The sequence below is a fragment of the Temnothorax nylanderi genome, unplaced genomic scaffold (genome assembly GCF_030848795.1).
Source record: "Temnothorax nylanderi isolate EJ_2023f unplaced genomic scaffold, tnyl_v1.0 TNYL_tig0406_pilon, whole genome shotgun sequence".
Classification (NCBI taxonomy): domain Eukaryota; kingdom Metazoa; phylum Arthropoda; class Insecta; order Hymenoptera; family Formicidae; genus Temnothorax; species Temnothorax nylanderi.
This window is the reverse complement of record NW_027249468.1, coordinates 70308-87724: the sequence shown is the minus strand read 5'-3', so window position 1 is coordinate 87724 and position 17417 is coordinate 70308. Positions and strand designations below refer to the sequence as shown.

General features: G+C 36.7%; 5 protein-coding genes across 13 annotated transcripts; 2 read left to right on the top strand and 3 right to left on the bottom strand.

Moving 5' to 3' along the window:
* Nucleotides 1-9: 9 nt before the first annotated feature.
* On the top strand, nucleotides 10-4332 carry Vps16a (vacuolar protein sorting 16). Of its 3 annotated transcripts, XM_071721386.1 has the most exons (17): nucleotides 10-267; nucleotides 401-587; nucleotides 670-798; nucleotides 871-1015; nucleotides 1090-1205; nucleotides 1294-1469; nucleotides 1546-1933; nucleotides 2002-2129; nucleotides 2237-2381; nucleotides 2457-2591; nucleotides 2674-2835; nucleotides 2905-3054; nucleotides 3130-3377; nucleotides 3454-3550; nucleotides 3658-3761; nucleotides 3849-4000; nucleotides 4086-4332. In XM_071721386.1, exons 1-16 carry the CDS (start codon nucleotides 212-214, stop codon nucleotides 3985-3987), a joined length of 2505 nt encoding a protein of 834 aa, XP_071577487.1. In that variant the 5' UTR covers nucleotides 10-211; the 3' UTR covers nucleotides 3988-4000; nucleotides 4086-4332. The 3 variants fall into 3 exon arrangements, with proteins under 3 accessions (XP_071577487.1, XP_071577486.1, XP_071577488.1); XM_071721385.1 differs by having other exon boundaries at nucleotides 11-267; nucleotides 3849-4332; XM_071721387.1 differs by having other exon boundaries at nucleotides 13-267; nucleotides 1561-1933; nucleotides 3849-4332.
* On the bottom strand, nucleotides 2418-6455 carry Ppcs (phosphopantothenoylcysteine synthetase). 4 transcript variants are annotated; one of them, XM_071721390.1, is made up of 6 exons: nucleotides 6088-6455; nucleotides 5608-5783; nucleotides 5400-5530; nucleotides 5230-5327; nucleotides 4741-5138; nucleotides 2418-4663 (listed from the first exon to the last, which is right to left on the bottom strand). In XM_071721390.1, the coding sequence occupies exons 2-6, from the start codon at nucleotides 5734-5736 to the stop codon at nucleotides 4481-4483; spliced, it is 939 nt and encodes a 312-aa protein (XP_071577491.1). In that variant the 5' UTR covers nucleotides 5737-5783; nucleotides 6088-6455; the 3' UTR covers nucleotides 2418-4480. The 4 variants fall into 4 exon arrangements, with proteins under 4 accessions (XP_071577491.1, XP_071577495.1, XP_071577494.1 ...); XM_071721394.1 differs by having other exon boundaries at nucleotides 5608-5764; XM_071721393.1 differs by lacking the exon at nucleotides 6088-6455 and adding an exon at nucleotides 5912-6077.
* Nucleotides 6456-6594: 139 nt separating this feature from the next.
* Nd-mlrq (NADH dehydrogenase (ubiquinone) MLRQ subunit) lies at nucleotides 6595-7684 on the bottom strand. The gene is made up of 3 exons (XM_071721399.1): nucleotides 7511-7684; nucleotides 7255-7401; nucleotides 6595-6900 (listed from the first exon to the last, which is right to left on the bottom strand). The coding sequence occupies exons 1-3, from the start codon at nucleotides 7556-7558 to the stop codon at nucleotides 6844-6846; spliced, it is 252 nt and encodes an 83-aa protein (XP_071577500.1). The 5' UTR covers nucleotides 7559-7684; the 3' UTR covers nucleotides 6595-6843.
* A 315-nt stretch (nucleotides 7685-7999) lies between these two features.
* Fer (tyrosine-protein kinase Fer) lies at nucleotides 8000-15320 on the top strand. Of its 2 annotated transcripts, XM_071721382.1 has the most exons (15): nucleotides 8000-8773; nucleotides 8975-9148; nucleotides 9278-9374; nucleotides 9466-9661; nucleotides 9881-10018; nucleotides 10104-10310; nucleotides 10415-10598; nucleotides 10912-11085; nucleotides 11606-11845; nucleotides 12017-12193; nucleotides 12267-12480; nucleotides 12648-12800; nucleotides 12928-13050; nucleotides 13137-13259; nucleotides 13358-15320. In XM_071721382.1, exons 1-15 carry the CDS (start codon nucleotides 8561-8563, stop codon nucleotides 13498-13500), a joined length of 2556 nt encoding a protein of 851 aa, XP_071577483.1. In that variant the 5' UTR covers nucleotides 8000-8560; the 3' UTR covers nucleotides 13501-15320. The 2 variants fall into 2 exon arrangements, with proteins under 2 accessions (XP_071577483.1, XP_071577485.1); XM_071721384.1 differs by lacking the exon at nucleotides 10912-11085 and having other exon boundaries at nucleotides 8003-8773.
* Nucleotides 9987-17309, bottom strand: Eif2balpha (eukaryotic translation initiation factor 2B subunit alpha). Of its 3 annotated transcripts, XM_071721396.1 has the most exons (9): nucleotides 17141-17309; nucleotides 16962-17063; nucleotides 16622-16761; nucleotides 16400-16516; nucleotides 16206-16318; nucleotides 15926-16070; nucleotides 15728-15853; nucleotides 15445-15614; nucleotides 9987-10584 (listed from the first exon to the last, which is right to left on the bottom strand). In XM_071721396.1, the coding sequence occupies exons 1-8, from the start codon at nucleotides 17151-17153 to the stop codon at nucleotides 15465-15467; spliced, it is 906 nt and encodes a 301-aa protein (XP_071577497.1). In that variant the 5' UTR covers nucleotides 17154-17309; the 3' UTR covers nucleotides 9987-10584; nucleotides 15445-15464. The 3 variants fall into 3 exon arrangements, with proteins under 3 accessions (XP_071577497.1, XP_071577496.1, XP_071577498.1); XM_071721395.1 differs by lacking the exon at nucleotides 9987-10584 and having other exon boundaries at nucleotides 15190-15614; nucleotides 17141-17308; XM_071721397.1 differs by lacking the exon at nucleotides 9987-10584 and having other exon boundaries at nucleotides 15190-15614; nucleotides 16622-16758; nucleotides 17141-17308.
* Between the last annotated feature and the right edge of the window lie 108 nt (nucleotides 17310-17417).

Genomic DNA, 17417 nt, shown 5'->3' with positions numbered 1-17417 from the left:
AGATTTTCCAGGGACAAAGATACTGTTACTAGAAAGCGCACTATCCTATTGGATATCAGCGTAGGATGAATATTTTACTATCAAGTAAACAGAACAGAACGTAGCGACTGTAGCGTGTGTGTGACTCAAACGTCATGCGTCAAACGCCGAGAACCGACGGAGACGATCGTTTGTTATAATTGTCTGGCATTAATCAGTATCACGCCGAAAAATGTCGGCGATGTTGACTGCCGATTGGTTTCCCCTGGGACGAGACGTGTACTTTCGGTAAATGTACCCTGAAATTTACACATCTGACAAGTACAACGCTTTTGCACGCGGTTATGTTCTGCGTGACAATGAAGCTGTCACTCTGCTTGACACATCTTTACTAATGGCCCGTTACCGACTTTTATTGTAGCAAATTCGAGCTGTACCCGATATCCTTCCAGTACGAGATTTCCAGCAACAATTTGTTAGTGGCGGCTCCATACGGGGGCTCCATCGCTGTAACGAGGAACCCTAAGAAACTCGTCAAAGTCCAAGGGGCTAACAAGCCTTTAATATTGCTGTACACCGCGTCAGGAAAACCGACAGCCAAGCTGCAAGTGAGATCTCTTTAGTACGGAGACTCTACGACCTTAGCTTTCTTTACATTTATTCCTTATTCTTTGCTTAACTTTCTATTAGTGGAGCAGTGGACAACTGATATCGTTCGGCTGGTCCCAGCAAGAAGAATTGTTATGTGTGCAAGATGATGGCATGGTTCTCATATACGACATGTTCGGAACTTATCAGCATACCTTTAGCATGGGAAATGTAAGTCAATGAGCTATAAATCTCTAATTATGGATGAATTTTTTGATACGCATTATTTTTTTTCCTTTCAAGGCAGCCAAAGATACTAAAGTTATCGATGCAAAGTTCTTCGCGACATCTAATAGTACTGGGATAGCCGTTTTGACGTCTACCAATCGTATATTTCTAGTGAACAATGTGTCTGAACCTAAAGTCCGACCGATCACTGATATGCCAAGTAAATTATATTAAATATAATATATTTGTACGCGTTCCTTGAATTTTCACTGTTATCACAATTTTTACTTCTAGGATATCCAATTGATTGTTGGTACATGGTACATTGCGACAGGGAGACACAAGTAATTTTGTCAAATAGAGAAGGAATATTTGTAATTCATCAGTCCCATCCAAACACTTATTCATTTGTAAGCATACTATTCATATAATTCATTTGACGTGAATTCTGTGCATTTGAATCAATATTTAATTCAAGTTGCTTTATTTTGCTTTTAGAGCAATCTCTTCGGTAATAAGATCAATAATGTGATAGCGATAGCTGTGTCTACCAATAATCGACACATTGCGCTTTATTCCGATACTGGACACTTGTACATTGGTTCGATAGACTTTAGAGAGAAGTATTGTGAATGTTATACAAATATGAAGGAACCTCTTGCAAATATAGCTTGGTTAGTAAACGCAATATAATTCAAATTTATTTAAATTTAATAACATAAATTTTAGAGAATACAATATTAGGATTAGGACAAATGTTTACAGGTGTGGTACGGAAGCCGTAGTGTGCAGCTGGAACAGTACGATAATGGTGGTGGGACGTACAGCTGATACTATAGTATACAATTACGATGGTCCGGTACACTTGGTCACAGAGATTGACGGAGTACGTGTGTTGTCGAGTAGTTCGCACGAAATGATACAGAAAGTACCAAACGTCGTCCAAAGAATATTTAGAATCAACTCGACGGATCCTGCTTCCTATCTCCTAGAAGCTTCTAAGCAGTTTCAGAAGAAAAGCCATAAGGCCGACAGTTATATAGATTTAGTGAAGGATAAGCTGGACTCGGCGATAAAAGCGTGTATTGACGGTGCGAGTCACGAATTTGATTTCGAAACGCAAAAGATTCTGATGAGAGTAAGTTGAATATAAACTTACATTTGTTGAGATATTAAAATTATTTAACAATGTCAATTTTTCGTCAGGCTGCCAAGTTTGGAAAAGGATTCAGCAAAACGATAGATTCAGAATATTACGTTCAAATGTGCAGGATTTTGAGAGTCTTGAATGCAGTGAGACATCCTGCTGTGGGGATTCCGTTAACATATACGCAGTATCCTTTTGTATTCAGTTGATATACATTGTGTAAGATCTCTTCATGCGTTCTTCGTATCATTTTGATAATTGTTGCAATCTACGTAAATCCTTAATGATCCTTAGATTTAATATTCTCACAAATCAAGTGCTATTAGATCGGCTGGTAGCACGAAGACATTATTATTTAAGTATACAAGTAGCGCGTCACTTGCAATTACCCGAGATTGATGGAGAAAGTAGAATATTAGCACATTGGGCTTGCTACAAAGTAAGAAATGATATGTAAAAAGACGAGTTTTACGAGCTGTTTTTAAAATATATATTTTCTTTTTGTACTTCATAGGTGAAACAAACGCAGTTAGATAAGGAACAAATAGCAGAGGAGATCGCTGATAAATTAGGATACGCTCCTGGTGTTTCATATAGCGAAATCGCGAAAAGAGCGGCGGATTGCGGACGAAAGCAATTGGCCATAAAAGTAAATTTCTTAATGTATACGAATACGTTGGGTATTATATAATTTACCGCGGGAAACTATTTATACATTAGCATCCTTTCAGTTAATCGACTACGAACCGCGTGCGCGTCAACAAGTACCCTTGCTGTTGACACTTGGCGAGGAGCGTGCTGCTCTGCATAAAGCAGTCGGAAGCGGCAATACGGATTTAGTCTATACCGTCATTCTTCATCTCAGGGAAAATATGACTCTCGGAGATTTTCAAGTAAGCAGATAATACTTCATTCCAAGCGCAGATGGATTACATTGTTCTTATAACTGATCTTTAATGCAGATGTCTATAATGCATTGTCCTCTGGCAATGGCATTGTATATTAAATATTGTCAGAGCCATAATAGAGAGACATTGCGTGATATTTACAATCAGTACGACGATTTCCATTCGCAAGCGGTATGGTTTATCACCGAGAGTTATCAACGAAAGGTTGGTACAATTATTTATACGTTTATAATTTTTTTTATAATATAAAACAGGTAAAAGCATATTGCCTATTTTTAGAACACGATGTCGAGAGATGCATTACTGCAGTCTGCTCAGGAAAATTTCAGATTAGCTCGTAATGATACTAACGCGTCATTAACAGAAGAACAGATAAAACTGTTGAAGTATCAGAGATCTTTAGAGGACACGCTACACGAATCGGTAGTAGGAAAGCCTCTGCACGATACTGTGAAAATATTATTATTGCGTAACGAATTGAAATTAGCGGATAAATTACGATCAGAGTATAAAATACCAGATCGGAGGTATACTAATTTTTATAACTTTAAGCAAATTATTTATGTTGTCTCGTGTATTATATGAAGTGATATTTTAACACAGATATTGGTGGTTAAGAATACAATGCCTAGCGGAACAAGGCTTATGGAATGATTTGGAAAAGTTCTCGAAAAGTAAAAAGTCTCCCATTGGCTACGAGGTAACGATAAATAATAAACTTGCATTATTTTCACGTAATTATATAATTATATATAATTCGTTTATCGATGTGATAAAATAATTTTTCAACAATTTCCATGTTCCAAGCCGTTTATAGATGAATGCCTGAAGTATAACGAAAAATTAGAAGCAAGGAAATACTTGGCCAAAGTTAAAGATGATCTTAAAGTAAAATATCTAGTGAAGTTAAAGTAAGTAGCTGAAAATATACTTTTTAAAATGTAAATAAAATGTATGAAACATATATATATGTAAGTATAAATATGGAAATTCTGCAGTTTGCTTAGCGAAGCGGCGCAAACAGCGTACGAACAAAAGGATGCTTCGGCTCTCACATTTGTGTTGGCGCAATGCGGATCGTCAGACAGACAATTCGTGGATAAGATCAATATGTTACTAGCTAGTCTTAAAAATTAAGGTTTTTTTTAAGGTCATTTTATATAAGATGCATTTACATATATAATTCAGATAACGTAACATTGGACAAGAATAGTGATTTTAAAATAATTTTACAGATCAGTGAACATCCAAGACATAACTTATCGAGATTGGTAAAATAGTATATTACTTATTCCAATAAGAAATATACATCTTGCTTTAATTAATATCAAAATTTGAATCCGCTCAGATATTCTGTTTGTTATAAACTGTACAAAAATGTGAATGTATATTTGTTGTGCAAAATATTTGTAACTGAATTCTATACATTTATATTACTTTACAACGCTGATATGTATATAGAATATAGTAGTATATACTAAACCTGAGTATTCCCCATTACCGTTAAAATTCTTCCAATTGTCATATCATAAAATCTTTTTACTTCCAAAAATGCACACGCGCGTTTTTGGAGGTAAAACCACCACACACGTATAATTAAAAATATATTTTATAGCTTAAAACAAGCTGATTAACTAACATCTTTGGACCGTATAAACTTTATATGCTTCTCAACGAGATCCGTTACGATTAATTGTTCAATTTCATCACCGTTATCTAATTGTTCATTTGTAAGAGACAAAACATATTCAGTCTCCTTGCTCACAATTACCACTTGTTGCTTTCTAGTCTGCAATATGTTGGCTATGACAAGCTGAAAGACAAAAAACAATCAAAATTTAGTTATATCTTAGAGAAAACATGATATGCTTTACAATAATAATTACTTACATTATGATGATACTTGTTGAGGGCGGTTCTTGCCTTAGAAATCAGCAAACTTTCATCGGTTTCTAATTTAAACGAAACCACAAATGCTTTCGGGACCCACAAACTCACTAAGGGAGCTAAAATCTTTGGTACTAATTGAAGAGATATAGTTGGTGGTCCACTTGAGGAAATCTTATGGACCGACATCTCATGGGAAGGAATGTAAAAGTCCGAGACCGCTGCTGCTAAATATAATATAGCTTTGTTCTCCAAAGGTGCTAGTGCTTGGCAAGCGGATCGAAGCAGCCAGAGATATTCGGAGAGAGTCGTAAAAGTTAGTTGCAATAACTTTTTCTGATCGAATGCCTCCCTATACTTTCGTAGCACTGTTGCTACCTTCTGCGTATATTCTGGTAATACTGTAAGAATAAATGTGTATACCAATGACATCTAATTCATTTGGATTAATTCCGTACGATTATACATGATTAATTATTCTTCGCAACTTACCTGTGATAACGGAATTCTCATTATTCTCTGATATGTGAAGCAAATCTAAAAACTTCTGACCTATAAAATGTCTCGAGAATGGTTCCAAAGATTTGACTCTGAAAATGTAAAGGGACGTTTGTTATATCATCTCGTTAATTTATGCTATGAAGTGTATAACATCCTATTACCTGTACATAAAAATAACTGGGTATCCATGCTCTAGGAAGTATTCCGCTGAAACCGAGCCTCTGGTACCCGCGCTGAAATTGTCCACGAATCTCACTGTATTATGTTCCAAGGGTACCGTCGTACCTCCACTCTGCAACGATACACAAGTTGAAAGTAGAACATCGCAGAAAGGTCATATCCTGTAATGTCACAAATCCTAGAACTCACCGTCACCAATACCACTTTCTTGTCCGCCTCGAGATGCTTCCTGGTGAATTCCTTCAGCGCCTGTTCATTCTGCGCTAGGTCCTGAGGGGGTGGATGCTTCGCGTAAAAATCTTCCCACGTTGAGACCATCGTGAATAGCTGCTTGAGCTGCTGCGACCTGCGACTCGAAAGAGTTGCTGCGTAAAGAAGGAGAAACAATAAAAACTCATGGAGATGTTCGATAGATATATATTATATGTGTCGATACGTGACATACGTGTACTACATGCTACATGTATTACGTAATGAGGACTCTTAACCTCACCTCACACACGTCAACGCCGTCGAATGTATTATTCATTACGTACTGTTAGTGACATTTCGTAAAATATCCGTCTGCGATAATTCACGCCAAGACGCGTGAATCGCGCGAGCCGTAAATAAGAGTGTCGAACTAACCGAAAACGGAAAGAAAAGAAAATGAAAAGTGGTTATACTAACCTCGATGCGCGTCGAATCTTTTTCTAAAAACGATCGGCTTAACTTCAATCGTCGATTAGCGTTTAGCAAACACCAGTTGCGAGATTTAAAATCAACTGACGCCTTTGTACATCCTTAGATAATAATTATACATTCACGCGTCTCAATTTCCACGCCTCTCGGTGGGAATCTTGTCTCGCGGGAGTCGCGGGAAGACGAGAACACACAAGTCTTTGTGACACGTGACACGATAAATCTGTCGTATTTTTTCCACATTCATCATAAGTAAGAACATGAGATGACGTTAACACTGCATTATCTTTATTACATTTTGATATACTGACGTTTGATAGGCGAGTTATCGTTACACATGTATAAAATTATTCCCATTAAATTTGTTTATGTATAACGACTCTTGTATAAAATTCAAGATTAAAACCTTTGCGAAATATGAAAAAATCGTTGATCTAATAATACAGAGGAAGAGGAGAATGCACTGCCTGTGTCGGCATCACACACGACACACGATACGCGGACAACTCCTTTATTAAATATATTGAACTTTCTCTCCAAAATTAAATTACACACAATGTATAATACATTCAAATTGGATTAAATTACTCGTTTTGGGAGTGACTTAAAAACTGCTGCGCTCCTGCCATTTGGTTAGAAGAACAATAGCATTCACGTAGAGACGAAAGTGCTTAGAGGTAGCGATTTATATAACAATTTATTCCTATAACAAATACTAGTTTACATGGCGCAGCTGGGCGCAGCTCAGTATTCGGGCGCTGGGCTCTTGGATTTGCTGTATTCGTCTTTTGTCGCGTAGAACTGTAACAAAAAGACAAACGTGAGCACACATGGAGTTCTCCCTTTTGAATAATCGATTCATTCATTCGAAGCACTTGCACTTTCGACAATTGTTTTAAATTTCAAGATGGAGGAATTCTATTTATACTCTCACATATGCTACTTTGACATATGTGTACACATATATGTTATGTGTGTGTGTGTGTGTGTGTGTGTGTGTGTATGCGTGTGCACTTGTGAGTGTGAAATGTTTTTTACAGGGCACGCAAAATTATAAATAGAATTCCGTTCTGAATTCTGATGCGAATTGCGGATGCGGATCATCCAAAGTAGGTTTGGAGTTTGGAGCAACAATAAGGTACTAATTGTCGGCACCTTGTACTGCTTGTCCTTGTAGTAGTTCCACGGCTCGGCCTCCTTCTTGTTGAGCCAGGAGACGTCGGGGCTCCTTGTCGCCAGGCGTAACGTGTACAAGAAAGCGCCGAGGCCTCCTAGCCCTATGCAGAAGTACAGCGGGAGCAGCTGAAAAAGAGAGGACGTTGAGAGAGAGAGAGCATTGCATGGCATCGCGATTGATCGCGATGTTCCGCGACGCGGAGTAATCTGCGAGTGCCAAGTGCCAAGTGCTCACGGCTGGGTTCTTCTTTATGCTCCCCAAGCTCATCCCTTGCATCTTCATGATTGCGACGTCCAACGGAAGATCCGCGTGCAAGTCTTTCTCAATATAGGACGAGTTATCACCGCGCACTGTTTTTTCGCAGCCGCAGCACCACGCAGCACGACGCAGCACTGACCATACGAGCCTACGAGCGGCGTAGATTAGGGCCGATACCCATCTAGCGACTGCGCGATGCGCGATAAAAGGAGAGCGACGCGAGATAAGAAAATCATCTCGAACGCGACTCTCTTGAGTGCTAAATTTAAAATTTAAAACATTAAAATCCCTTCTCTCTATAAGAAGAACAATATAATATAAAACTAGATTGTATGTACCTATATAATATTTTTGTAAAAAATTTATATTTTGTATAACTTATAAAAGCATATCAAACATATTCTTTTTATTTTCTTATATTTGTAAAAGACGTCGGTCCTTGAGGACGACGATTGCAGAAGGCCTGAAGGTCGTCGTCGCCGTCGCCGTCGCCGTCGCCGTCGCTGTCGTTGCGCGACGGGTTTGGCGCGGCCGATTAACTAGAGTCTAGAGTCTCTATAGTGAGGACTGAGGAACTAGGGATTAGGGATTCTAGATCGCGATCGACATCGACGAGGCGGCGGGATCGAGCCGTGATCCACAGTGGACTTCCTTGATCGACATTATCGTGCGACGTATCCAGTGATGGTATTTCGCTGGTAAAAGTGAATTTTTCTCGCAGCTTTTGGGAGACGGGTATAAATATAAATGTTGATCTCAGAGCTGCGCGGGGACGCGCCGGAGTAACGGCACACGTTATCGTTGTCGTCGTCGGTGCTCCGTGCTGGTCATGTAACGACCCGGACACGTCGTCGTCGTCATCGTCGTTGTTCAACCGCGCCAAGCCCACCTAAATTAAATGTTGGGATATCCGCCGATGTCACGTCTAGAATATTCCACTATAGGTCGAGTATGAGCCGGCATTGAGAGCACCGCGTTACCGCGACAGTCCTGGACAGTCCGCGATCCGCCGAAGGATCGGAAGCGATGGGCTTCTCCACGAGCCTGCAGGGTCAGGCATCGCACGAGGCGCTGCTGGCCCGCCAGGATGCCGAGATCAAGCTGCTGGAAACGATGCGAAGATGCCTCACGATGAAGGTCAAGTCCGACCGGGAGTATGCCTCGACCATTTCCTCGCTCACCGCCCAGGGGAAGAAGATCGAGCGCAACGAGGATCTCGTCGGCAGTCTCATAGCGCAGGTGGTTAATTTGTTCTAGATAGCCGAATCTGTCGAACGCGCGAACAGCTGTGTGAGATGTCTGCTACAATAAGTTCTTTCGACAGAACGCCAGTAGAAATTTAATTGTAACGGAATCTGCTAAACAGAATATAACGACAGCTAGCGGCAATTGCATCCTGCTAATATTTTGCTTAAAGTATATAGAGACATACTTTTGCAGAGCTGGAGAGACATAATGGACACGATTGATCAAACGGCGAAATTGATCAAGCAGCAGGCAGATTCGATTGAAAATATCGTTGTAGATCAGTTGAGTACATTGTACTCGGAAAGAAGGAGAGCTAGAAAGTTGTATCAAGAGGAACAGAATTGGCTGAATAATCAATTTCAGCAGGTAAGCAAGATAAATATATATTATACTTATTGAAGTATAATATGGCAAAAAAAAATGGTAAAAATTTAGATAAGTAAATCTCAATGTGCTTTTGTCATTTAAATTTTCTTTTTAATTCATATATTTAAGCTGACGGAGGATGTAACTAGGAAAAAAGTGGAATATCAGAAAAGTTTGGAGGCATACAAATTCTCCAGGTCGAAATTTGAAGAGTTATATGTTAAGTGTAAGTGTTGTGTGCGACAATTCTTTTGGATCATTTCAAATCTGTTGTATTTGTGTAATAAGAAAGTGATACAGCAACGTAACTTCTTTAGCTGGTAGAGGAGGTCGCAAGTTAGATGAACTAAGAGAAAAATATCAGAAGGCGTGTAGGAAGCTTCATCTAACGCACAATGAATACGTCCTACTACTAGGCGCTGTGACAGAATGTGAAAATGATTTAAGAACTTGTTATTTGCCAAGTTTGCTTCATCGACAACAGGCTATTCACCAGGAATTCATAACTTCATGGTGAGTTACGTTATAAATAGCTTATGTACGATATCCATATGGCTACACTCCTGGCAAAGTTCTAACTTCTTTTATCGTTGAACAAAATCTTAATATCTTACCTCGAATTTTTCTATTTGCATGCAACTAGAAAGACGGAAAAGGTAAAAACTTTATGTGTAGAGATTAACGATTATTATTTCACATGTATATAATATCTAAGTTCCCGCGAATTTCTAGGAAAGGAATACTTCAGGATATTGTCAAGTATACAGATTTTACAACAGAGAAATTCTTGGAGATCCATGTAAGAGTGTTGAAGGCAGTCGATAATATTAAGCCTATCGAAGAGTATAGAGATTTTATTGGAAAGCACAAGTATATATACAAAACATAATTATTTCTACACAGAAAATATATTTTAATTTTAATATAAATGTTATAAATTTCGATGTTAACGTAGAACTAGGCCAGCATCTCCGATAAGATTTACATTCGATGAAAACCTTGTGGATGACACTTCAGGAAAATTATCGCCAAATAAGCTGACTGTCGATAACTTAACTATAGATTGGTTGAGAAGTCGTCTCACGGAACTCGAAGCTTCTCTAAAAACCACGCAAAATCGACAGAGCCCGCAATTCTCGCAAGAAAATAATGGCGATTCTAGGTATAAATCTTTCTTATCGTTGATATGGTGCATTAATGCTAATACTTTGTTACAATCACGTTCGACATCCTCAAATGTCTTTTTCATGTGTCCTATATTACTAGGATTTCTGTCTTGGACTATTCTCGCGAAAGAGAAGAGCTGAGAATACGTTGCCAGGAGAAAAAATTAAAGAAACAAGTGGAGGTCATTAGAGGCGCTCTCAATGAATTGGGCTGTGAAGAGGTACCTTCGGGTTGTGATCTTTCCGTGGAAGGTTCTTTCACTGATTCACCTGCAATTAATAAAGTAAGTAAAATCTAAAAAATAATTTTCTTTCTTTTTTTTGTTAAGAAAAGAAAACTAAATTTTGTTAATTATAATAGATCTAGTATTATGCAACTATTCCTTGATATTAAGAATGTTCCCAGAAATGTTTAGAGTTTATTATAATCAAATCTCAGTATCTACAAAAGTTAGAAAATCACACACACATTGTATAGAAAATTATTTTCTAACTGTGGCACTTATGTTACGAAAGTGTTATTATGTTTGATTACTCTTTCCCATTGAACGCTGAGTTGCCTGGAATTATAAGTTAGTTAGATCTAGCCCTTTACAGAGAAATACAGTCGCGGACAACGGTCTGTTCACACTGAGGAGAAATCAGCGGTTCATGACAATATTAAAATCGCCTTTTAAATCCTTGCCGACAATTAATGACTCGAAAAACGGAATGATTAGGGCAAATAGCGAAGGGCCTACAGCTAAAGCAGAAAAAAATATCCCCCCTGTTGTATGTGTTACACTTTATTCACGTGATATCTGAGTGCTCGTGTGTTTCCTGTGCCCAAGCGATAAGATGTTTGATATGTTTTATGTCATTATACAGATCTCATATACAACACATTTCTCTCAGCTTTTGGAGTGTAATAAATTTTTTATCGTTATACTGTCACAGATGTATAGGCAGTAACTAGTTTACCGTATTTTTTAATTACAAAAGTTAGTGCAAGGCACTCGCAAGCAACCTTGTCTTGCTACCATATTTTATATACAAAATTATGGATTTACATGATTTATTACGATTAGAAAATGTTGCATGAATAATGAGCATATCATCTAGAATATATTTTATTAACGTTGAATTATGAGATTGTGGTCAATGCTATGCATGAGAATGAATATTTTTGTACTAATATCTATACATTTGTATAGAAATAAAATGAGGATATATATGTGGTAGTGATTAAAATTACAAATTATTACTTATTTTACTGTCAATATATATTTGGGAAAATTAAATTTATTTGTAGGTACCGTTACGTAGAATCTCGCATTTAACTAACAACCAAAAAAGTAACGGAAATGGCTGCTCTCCTCTTATGGAAGAGGAATGGTTTCACGGTGTACTACCGAGAGAAGAAGTCGTAAGATTACTCGTCAATGAAGGAGATTTTTTAGTACGCGAAACAATGAGAAACGATGAGTGTCAAATAGTTTTATCTGTTTGCTGGGACGGGCACAAGCATTTTATTGTACAAACTACATCAGAAGTAAGAATAAATCTGATAGAATATATATATATATATATATATGACACTAATGCTAATATAAAACTTACTATTAGTATAATATTAAAATAGTAGAGAATTTAATTCTAATAACTCAAAATTATTATTTATTATTAGGAGGAATGTATTATATTTAAGTACGTTATTGTGCAGGGACATTATAGATTTGAAGGACCCACATTTCCATCTATTCAAGAATTAATCAGGTATCAATCGGCGTCCAACTTGCCGGTGACCAGTCGGTCTGGTGCTATTCTTAAGACGGCAATTTCGCGCGAGCGATGGGAACTTAATAACGATGACGTCATCCTTTTGGAGAAAATAGGTCGAGTGAGTAGGCCGACAATAGCTTTCTTGTATTTTATGTGCCGCGATATGATGATGCCGACGATGTGATACACAGGGAAATTTCGGAGACGTTTATAAGGCGCAACTGAAGGCTTGTAAGACTGAAGTGGCCGTGAAAACATGTAAGGTATCGTTACCGGATGACCAGAAACGCAAGTTTTTGCAAGAGGGAAGGATATTGAAGCAGTACGATCACCCGAATATAGTCAAACTTATCGGCATATGTGTTCAAAAGCAGCCGATCATGATCGTGATGGAACTGGTGCCCGGTAAGCTGATATATATATATATATATATATATATATATATATATATATAAGTCTCATTATCATTGCATTACACTAACACTGTTAACATCTCTGGCCGTCGTGCTATCGTATTAAAATCCTATACCCTACAATGTACCTATACTCTACACGCTAATCGCTAACTCTAGGTGGTTCGTTACTTACGTATTTGCGGAAGAATGCTAGTACAATAACACAATGGGAACAATTGCGTATGTGCAAGGATGTTGCGGCTGGTATGAGCTACTTGGAATCTAAGTTTTGCATCCATAGAGATTTAGCCGCTCGCAACTGCCTCGTAGGTAAATAAACTACATGTTAAGAGGGGAGGGAAAGAGGGAAGACACACTAAATTTGAACTTGACGAGCAGTGATAATTGAATCATACATGTATAATGTTGAATACAATGTCGAACATTATTTCCTTAGGATATGAATGCATAGTCAAGATTTCCGATTTTGGAATGTCAAGAGAGGAGGAAGAATACATAGTTTCGGACGGTATGAAACAAATTCCCATTAAATGGACTGCGCCAGAAGCTCTGAATTTCGGTAAATCACAAGTTTTCGTTTTCGCCGTTTTGATAATGTCAAAAATTTTATTGCTAGTCACCGATACATTACATCTTGTCTCTCAGGTAAATACACATCGCTCTGCGATGTCTGGAGTTACGGGATTCTCATATGGGAAATATTTTCCAAAGGCGGCAACCCCTATAGCGGTATGTCCAATTCGCAGGCACGTGAGAAGATAGATGCAGGTAAGAGCGAATAACAGAAATCGACGAAAAATTAACTGGAGATTAATTGCGCTTGCGATTATTATTCTGGCAATTTATGCGTATACTAATTACATCAGGGTATCGAATGCCAGCTCCGGATGGAACGCCCGAAGAGATCTATCGATTAATGTTGCGATGCTGGGACTACGAACCAGAGAAACGGCCGCATTTTGAACAAATATATACCGTGGTCGAGACACTATCGCAAGCGTATCTATGAGTATTATGTTGAGAGTATTTTACAGCCAATAAGAAGTATAAATTGGTGCTATAGCTTCCTGACTCTTATTTTGTATATTTACAAGTCATGAAATTCCTATAATAATTTGTATATATATCGAGCTTTAAAGATATGAAATGCTCACACACAACCAAACCGTATTTTATCTTACAAATATACATATGATATATCGAGGAAAGATATGATTGGTGCAACCGTCTGTTTGATCCACATTAGCGAGATACTTCTGATACATTGAATAAAAAGAATCTTAACTCACGATGCATTACAGAACAAATTCCAGTTGTTAAATCTCCTGAAGAAAATATTTTCAAGAATGAATGCCGCACAAAGTATTTTAGAAAAAAAAAATATATAAATATTTTATTTTTTATTTTTTTTCGCTCTATCCATTTCGCGTGAACTTTTTTATTATTTACACAATCACGTTTCTACGTTTCGTCGAGTTACATGATCACAACACGAGTATTCATGTGAAACTTTTTACTTTTCACGTTTCCGTCGTCGGGGGAAAAGTTACATGATCGCTGCCCTGCGAAAACGACAAAAGAGAAAACAATTCTGAATTATTCTGTCATGCTTTTCCTTGACATGCTGTGTGTAGGACACATATATATTTATCAATATAAAACATATTAATTGCCATTATATACGTCATTACGAAATCATGTCAATGTGAATGCTATTGTTTATGTTTTTAATTCGTAATGTTTAATTATTGTTTTATAAATATAAATTATTATATTTCTCCGTCCACATAATAATTCAATTTATTTTACAAGTAATATTGTTATCACTTTCATATATATAATTTGAATTTATATGTAATATTATAATATGTATTTTTATTGCGTATTCACGAATATGACGTAGCATATTCTGTGCTTTATTTATTCAATTTTATCGTGTGTTCTCTTTAATATTTTGTAGTGTTTCTCGGATGTACATATAATGAGCATATGTACATTGAATTTTGTAGGTGTGTATTCAAATGTATCTTATATTTGTGTATTTATTGTAAATTTTGCCATTTTTCATGAAAATCAGAAGCACACAGTGGAAACATCGGAGATTTGTACATAAAGTATACGATCACAATTCTACATACTTACAATTTTCCATATGAGAAATTTTCAGTATATTTAAAATATATAGTAAGTATTTAAGCAATGTATCTGCGCTGTCGTATCGTATATTCATTCAGTTAATGATTCGTAGTATGGAATCTCGTTGAAAGGAAACACGCAAAATATCACGAAAAGACTAATATTGTTGACTTTAAGCCTTCAAAGAATACCTTAGTCTTATATAAGCCATTGAAGAGGGGAAAGAAGTAGAATTAAGACTCTTGCGGTATAATATCCCAACTATAAAAACTTCTCTCATTTCTCTGATGATAATCTTATATTCATAAATTACTGTGTAATATATAATCATGATGAAAATGAAATGTAAATGCATGTATCCATTTGTAATTTAAACGGCTATAACGTTTTTAACGCTCTTCCAAAGTTAATAATTCAAGATTCTTGTATTTTAGACGTTCTGTTTCTTGTTCAAATGACACACCAATGTTACACATTGCACGAAATTATAAGCAGTTTATGTGTGTAAATTATATAAGACTCCATTATGAAGAAATTTATTTTAACATATTGTAACATAATGTAATCCTCGTATAGACACTTTATTCCTTGTTATATTTTACGTGCAATTATATGAAAGACATTTATCTTGTTTCCACATATAAATACTCAATATTGCTGTATAATACATTAATAAAGATTATATATACAGTCTTTTACAAAAGTTCAACGTTTCCACACTTCTTAGACTCAAGACACTTTCAGGCAGACGAAACTTAAACATTCATATAACGTTCTCACATTGTATTTTGATACTCGCGGAATTTAGAAAACTCACCACTTGACAAATTCTCCAAATTACAAGTATAATTTAATAAGTTCGTCACTAACAGCCGATGGTGTTAGAATTCCTAAATCCGTGAACAACAGGCTGATGTAATGAGGTGGAGTATAATCAACCAAGGGATGTTCCTTTTTCAAATTCTTGTTTAGAGTACTAGATGTATACTACAACAAGCAATAATGATGCATCTTATAGACATGCGAAAAATATTCTTTTGCGTTGTTTCTACGTAAAAGTTGTAATTGATCTGAAATCAGTGTACAAAGATATAATTTACCTTAAATTCGTCAGGTAAATCTACTTGATTCAAAGGATAGATTCTCGCAAATTTGAAGCTTTCCGTCAATACATAAAATGGTTTTTTCACCTCTTTCGCGCATATAGCCATTGTATATGTACCTATCTGTAAAAGAAATGAGAATCATTTATACACAAATTTAAAAGAATTATACATCGCCGTCGAATTATCGTATACCTTATTGATTACACCACCGCTTTCCGCAACACCTTCCGCTCCAACCATGACCATATCTACGCGCTCCATCACGTATCCCACCGCAGAATCCAGTATCACTGTACACGATATGCCTAATTTTGTTAAGCTCTGGCACATCTCTTCTCTAAAGAATAAAGACAAAGCACACATTGAAGTTTACAATCGCAAAAAGAAAGACAAAGCACATTGATTGAAGCTTAAAATCGCAAGAATAAAAAAATAAATTTTTTTTTATTCAGAATGTAATTTTATTACTCACCCGTTATTGTCAGGTGATGTTGACGTGACGTATACTTCAAATATTTTATTACTCGCAGCAGCTTCCTTCATTGCTTGCAACACTACTCTTGATTTGGAATGCGTGAGTATAGTCTGATAAAAAATAACACAATAAAAGTAAAAAGAAAAAAAAAATAGGAATATCTCAAATATTTCTTATATATCTGTTCTTACCGAGCCATCGGTAATAAAGTGTGCTGCTACCTTGGCTACTTTTCCTCGCGCTGCAACTAATTTCTCGTAAAATACTTTGCCTCTTTCTAGCATGATTCCTTTGCATTCTGCGATTGACTAATTAAAGGGACAAAAACAAATTGTATCATCTCAGCGTTAAATTTTTAAGTCTGAATTTATTTTTAAAATTATAAGACAAAGTCTAAGCGTTAATATTCTTACGTGTGTATCCAATGTTGCTAACGTGATAAAACGGAGGAACAATTCACTTCCTGAGGCAATCGCGGTGACTGGAGTTTCCGTGGAGCGCATAGCGTCGATTGCATGTTGTAAGCAAATCCGGAGCTCCTGAACTGTCTCTGCTAATAAAGCGAAAAGAGCACATGAGAGATGGTTTTAGTGGAAACGTAATATTTTAAATATTTTATGGTAATATTTAAAAAGCTCGCTCAATATGCATGATAAATATATGTTTTACAATATTTATGTGCGTTTATGTTGGGTAAATATCTTAAGTATATACACATGTGCACATGTTATATTAAAATATATATCGACTTACATTTAGAATGTTTCAATACTTTCAACAAAGTACGAATGGCAGCCATACCGGCAGAAACATCCTTCTCATTTTTGATAATGCTGTTGAAATATTGACATATTTCTGCAAAAGTTTGTCAAAGACTTTATGTTATTCAACATATCATTATAATATAAATATTTTATGTTGACGTCACATACCTTCTCTGTCCATTATAACCTGTTATTTCTACATACAACCGGCCGTGTCAATAATTAACGGGACAGATGCACCGTTCGCTTTAAATTAACATTAATATTGCATCAGATATCACGTTGTGTCAACAGCTCTCGAACGTCGAGACACCAACGTGCACCAACGTGCATGGCCTAACGGAGGCTTCACACTGCATCGACATCCGATATACAAAATTCCGAGGTCCAATGCGAAATCGAGATTTCCAGTAATTTTGCCAGGGATATTTTTATCTCTAGAAAA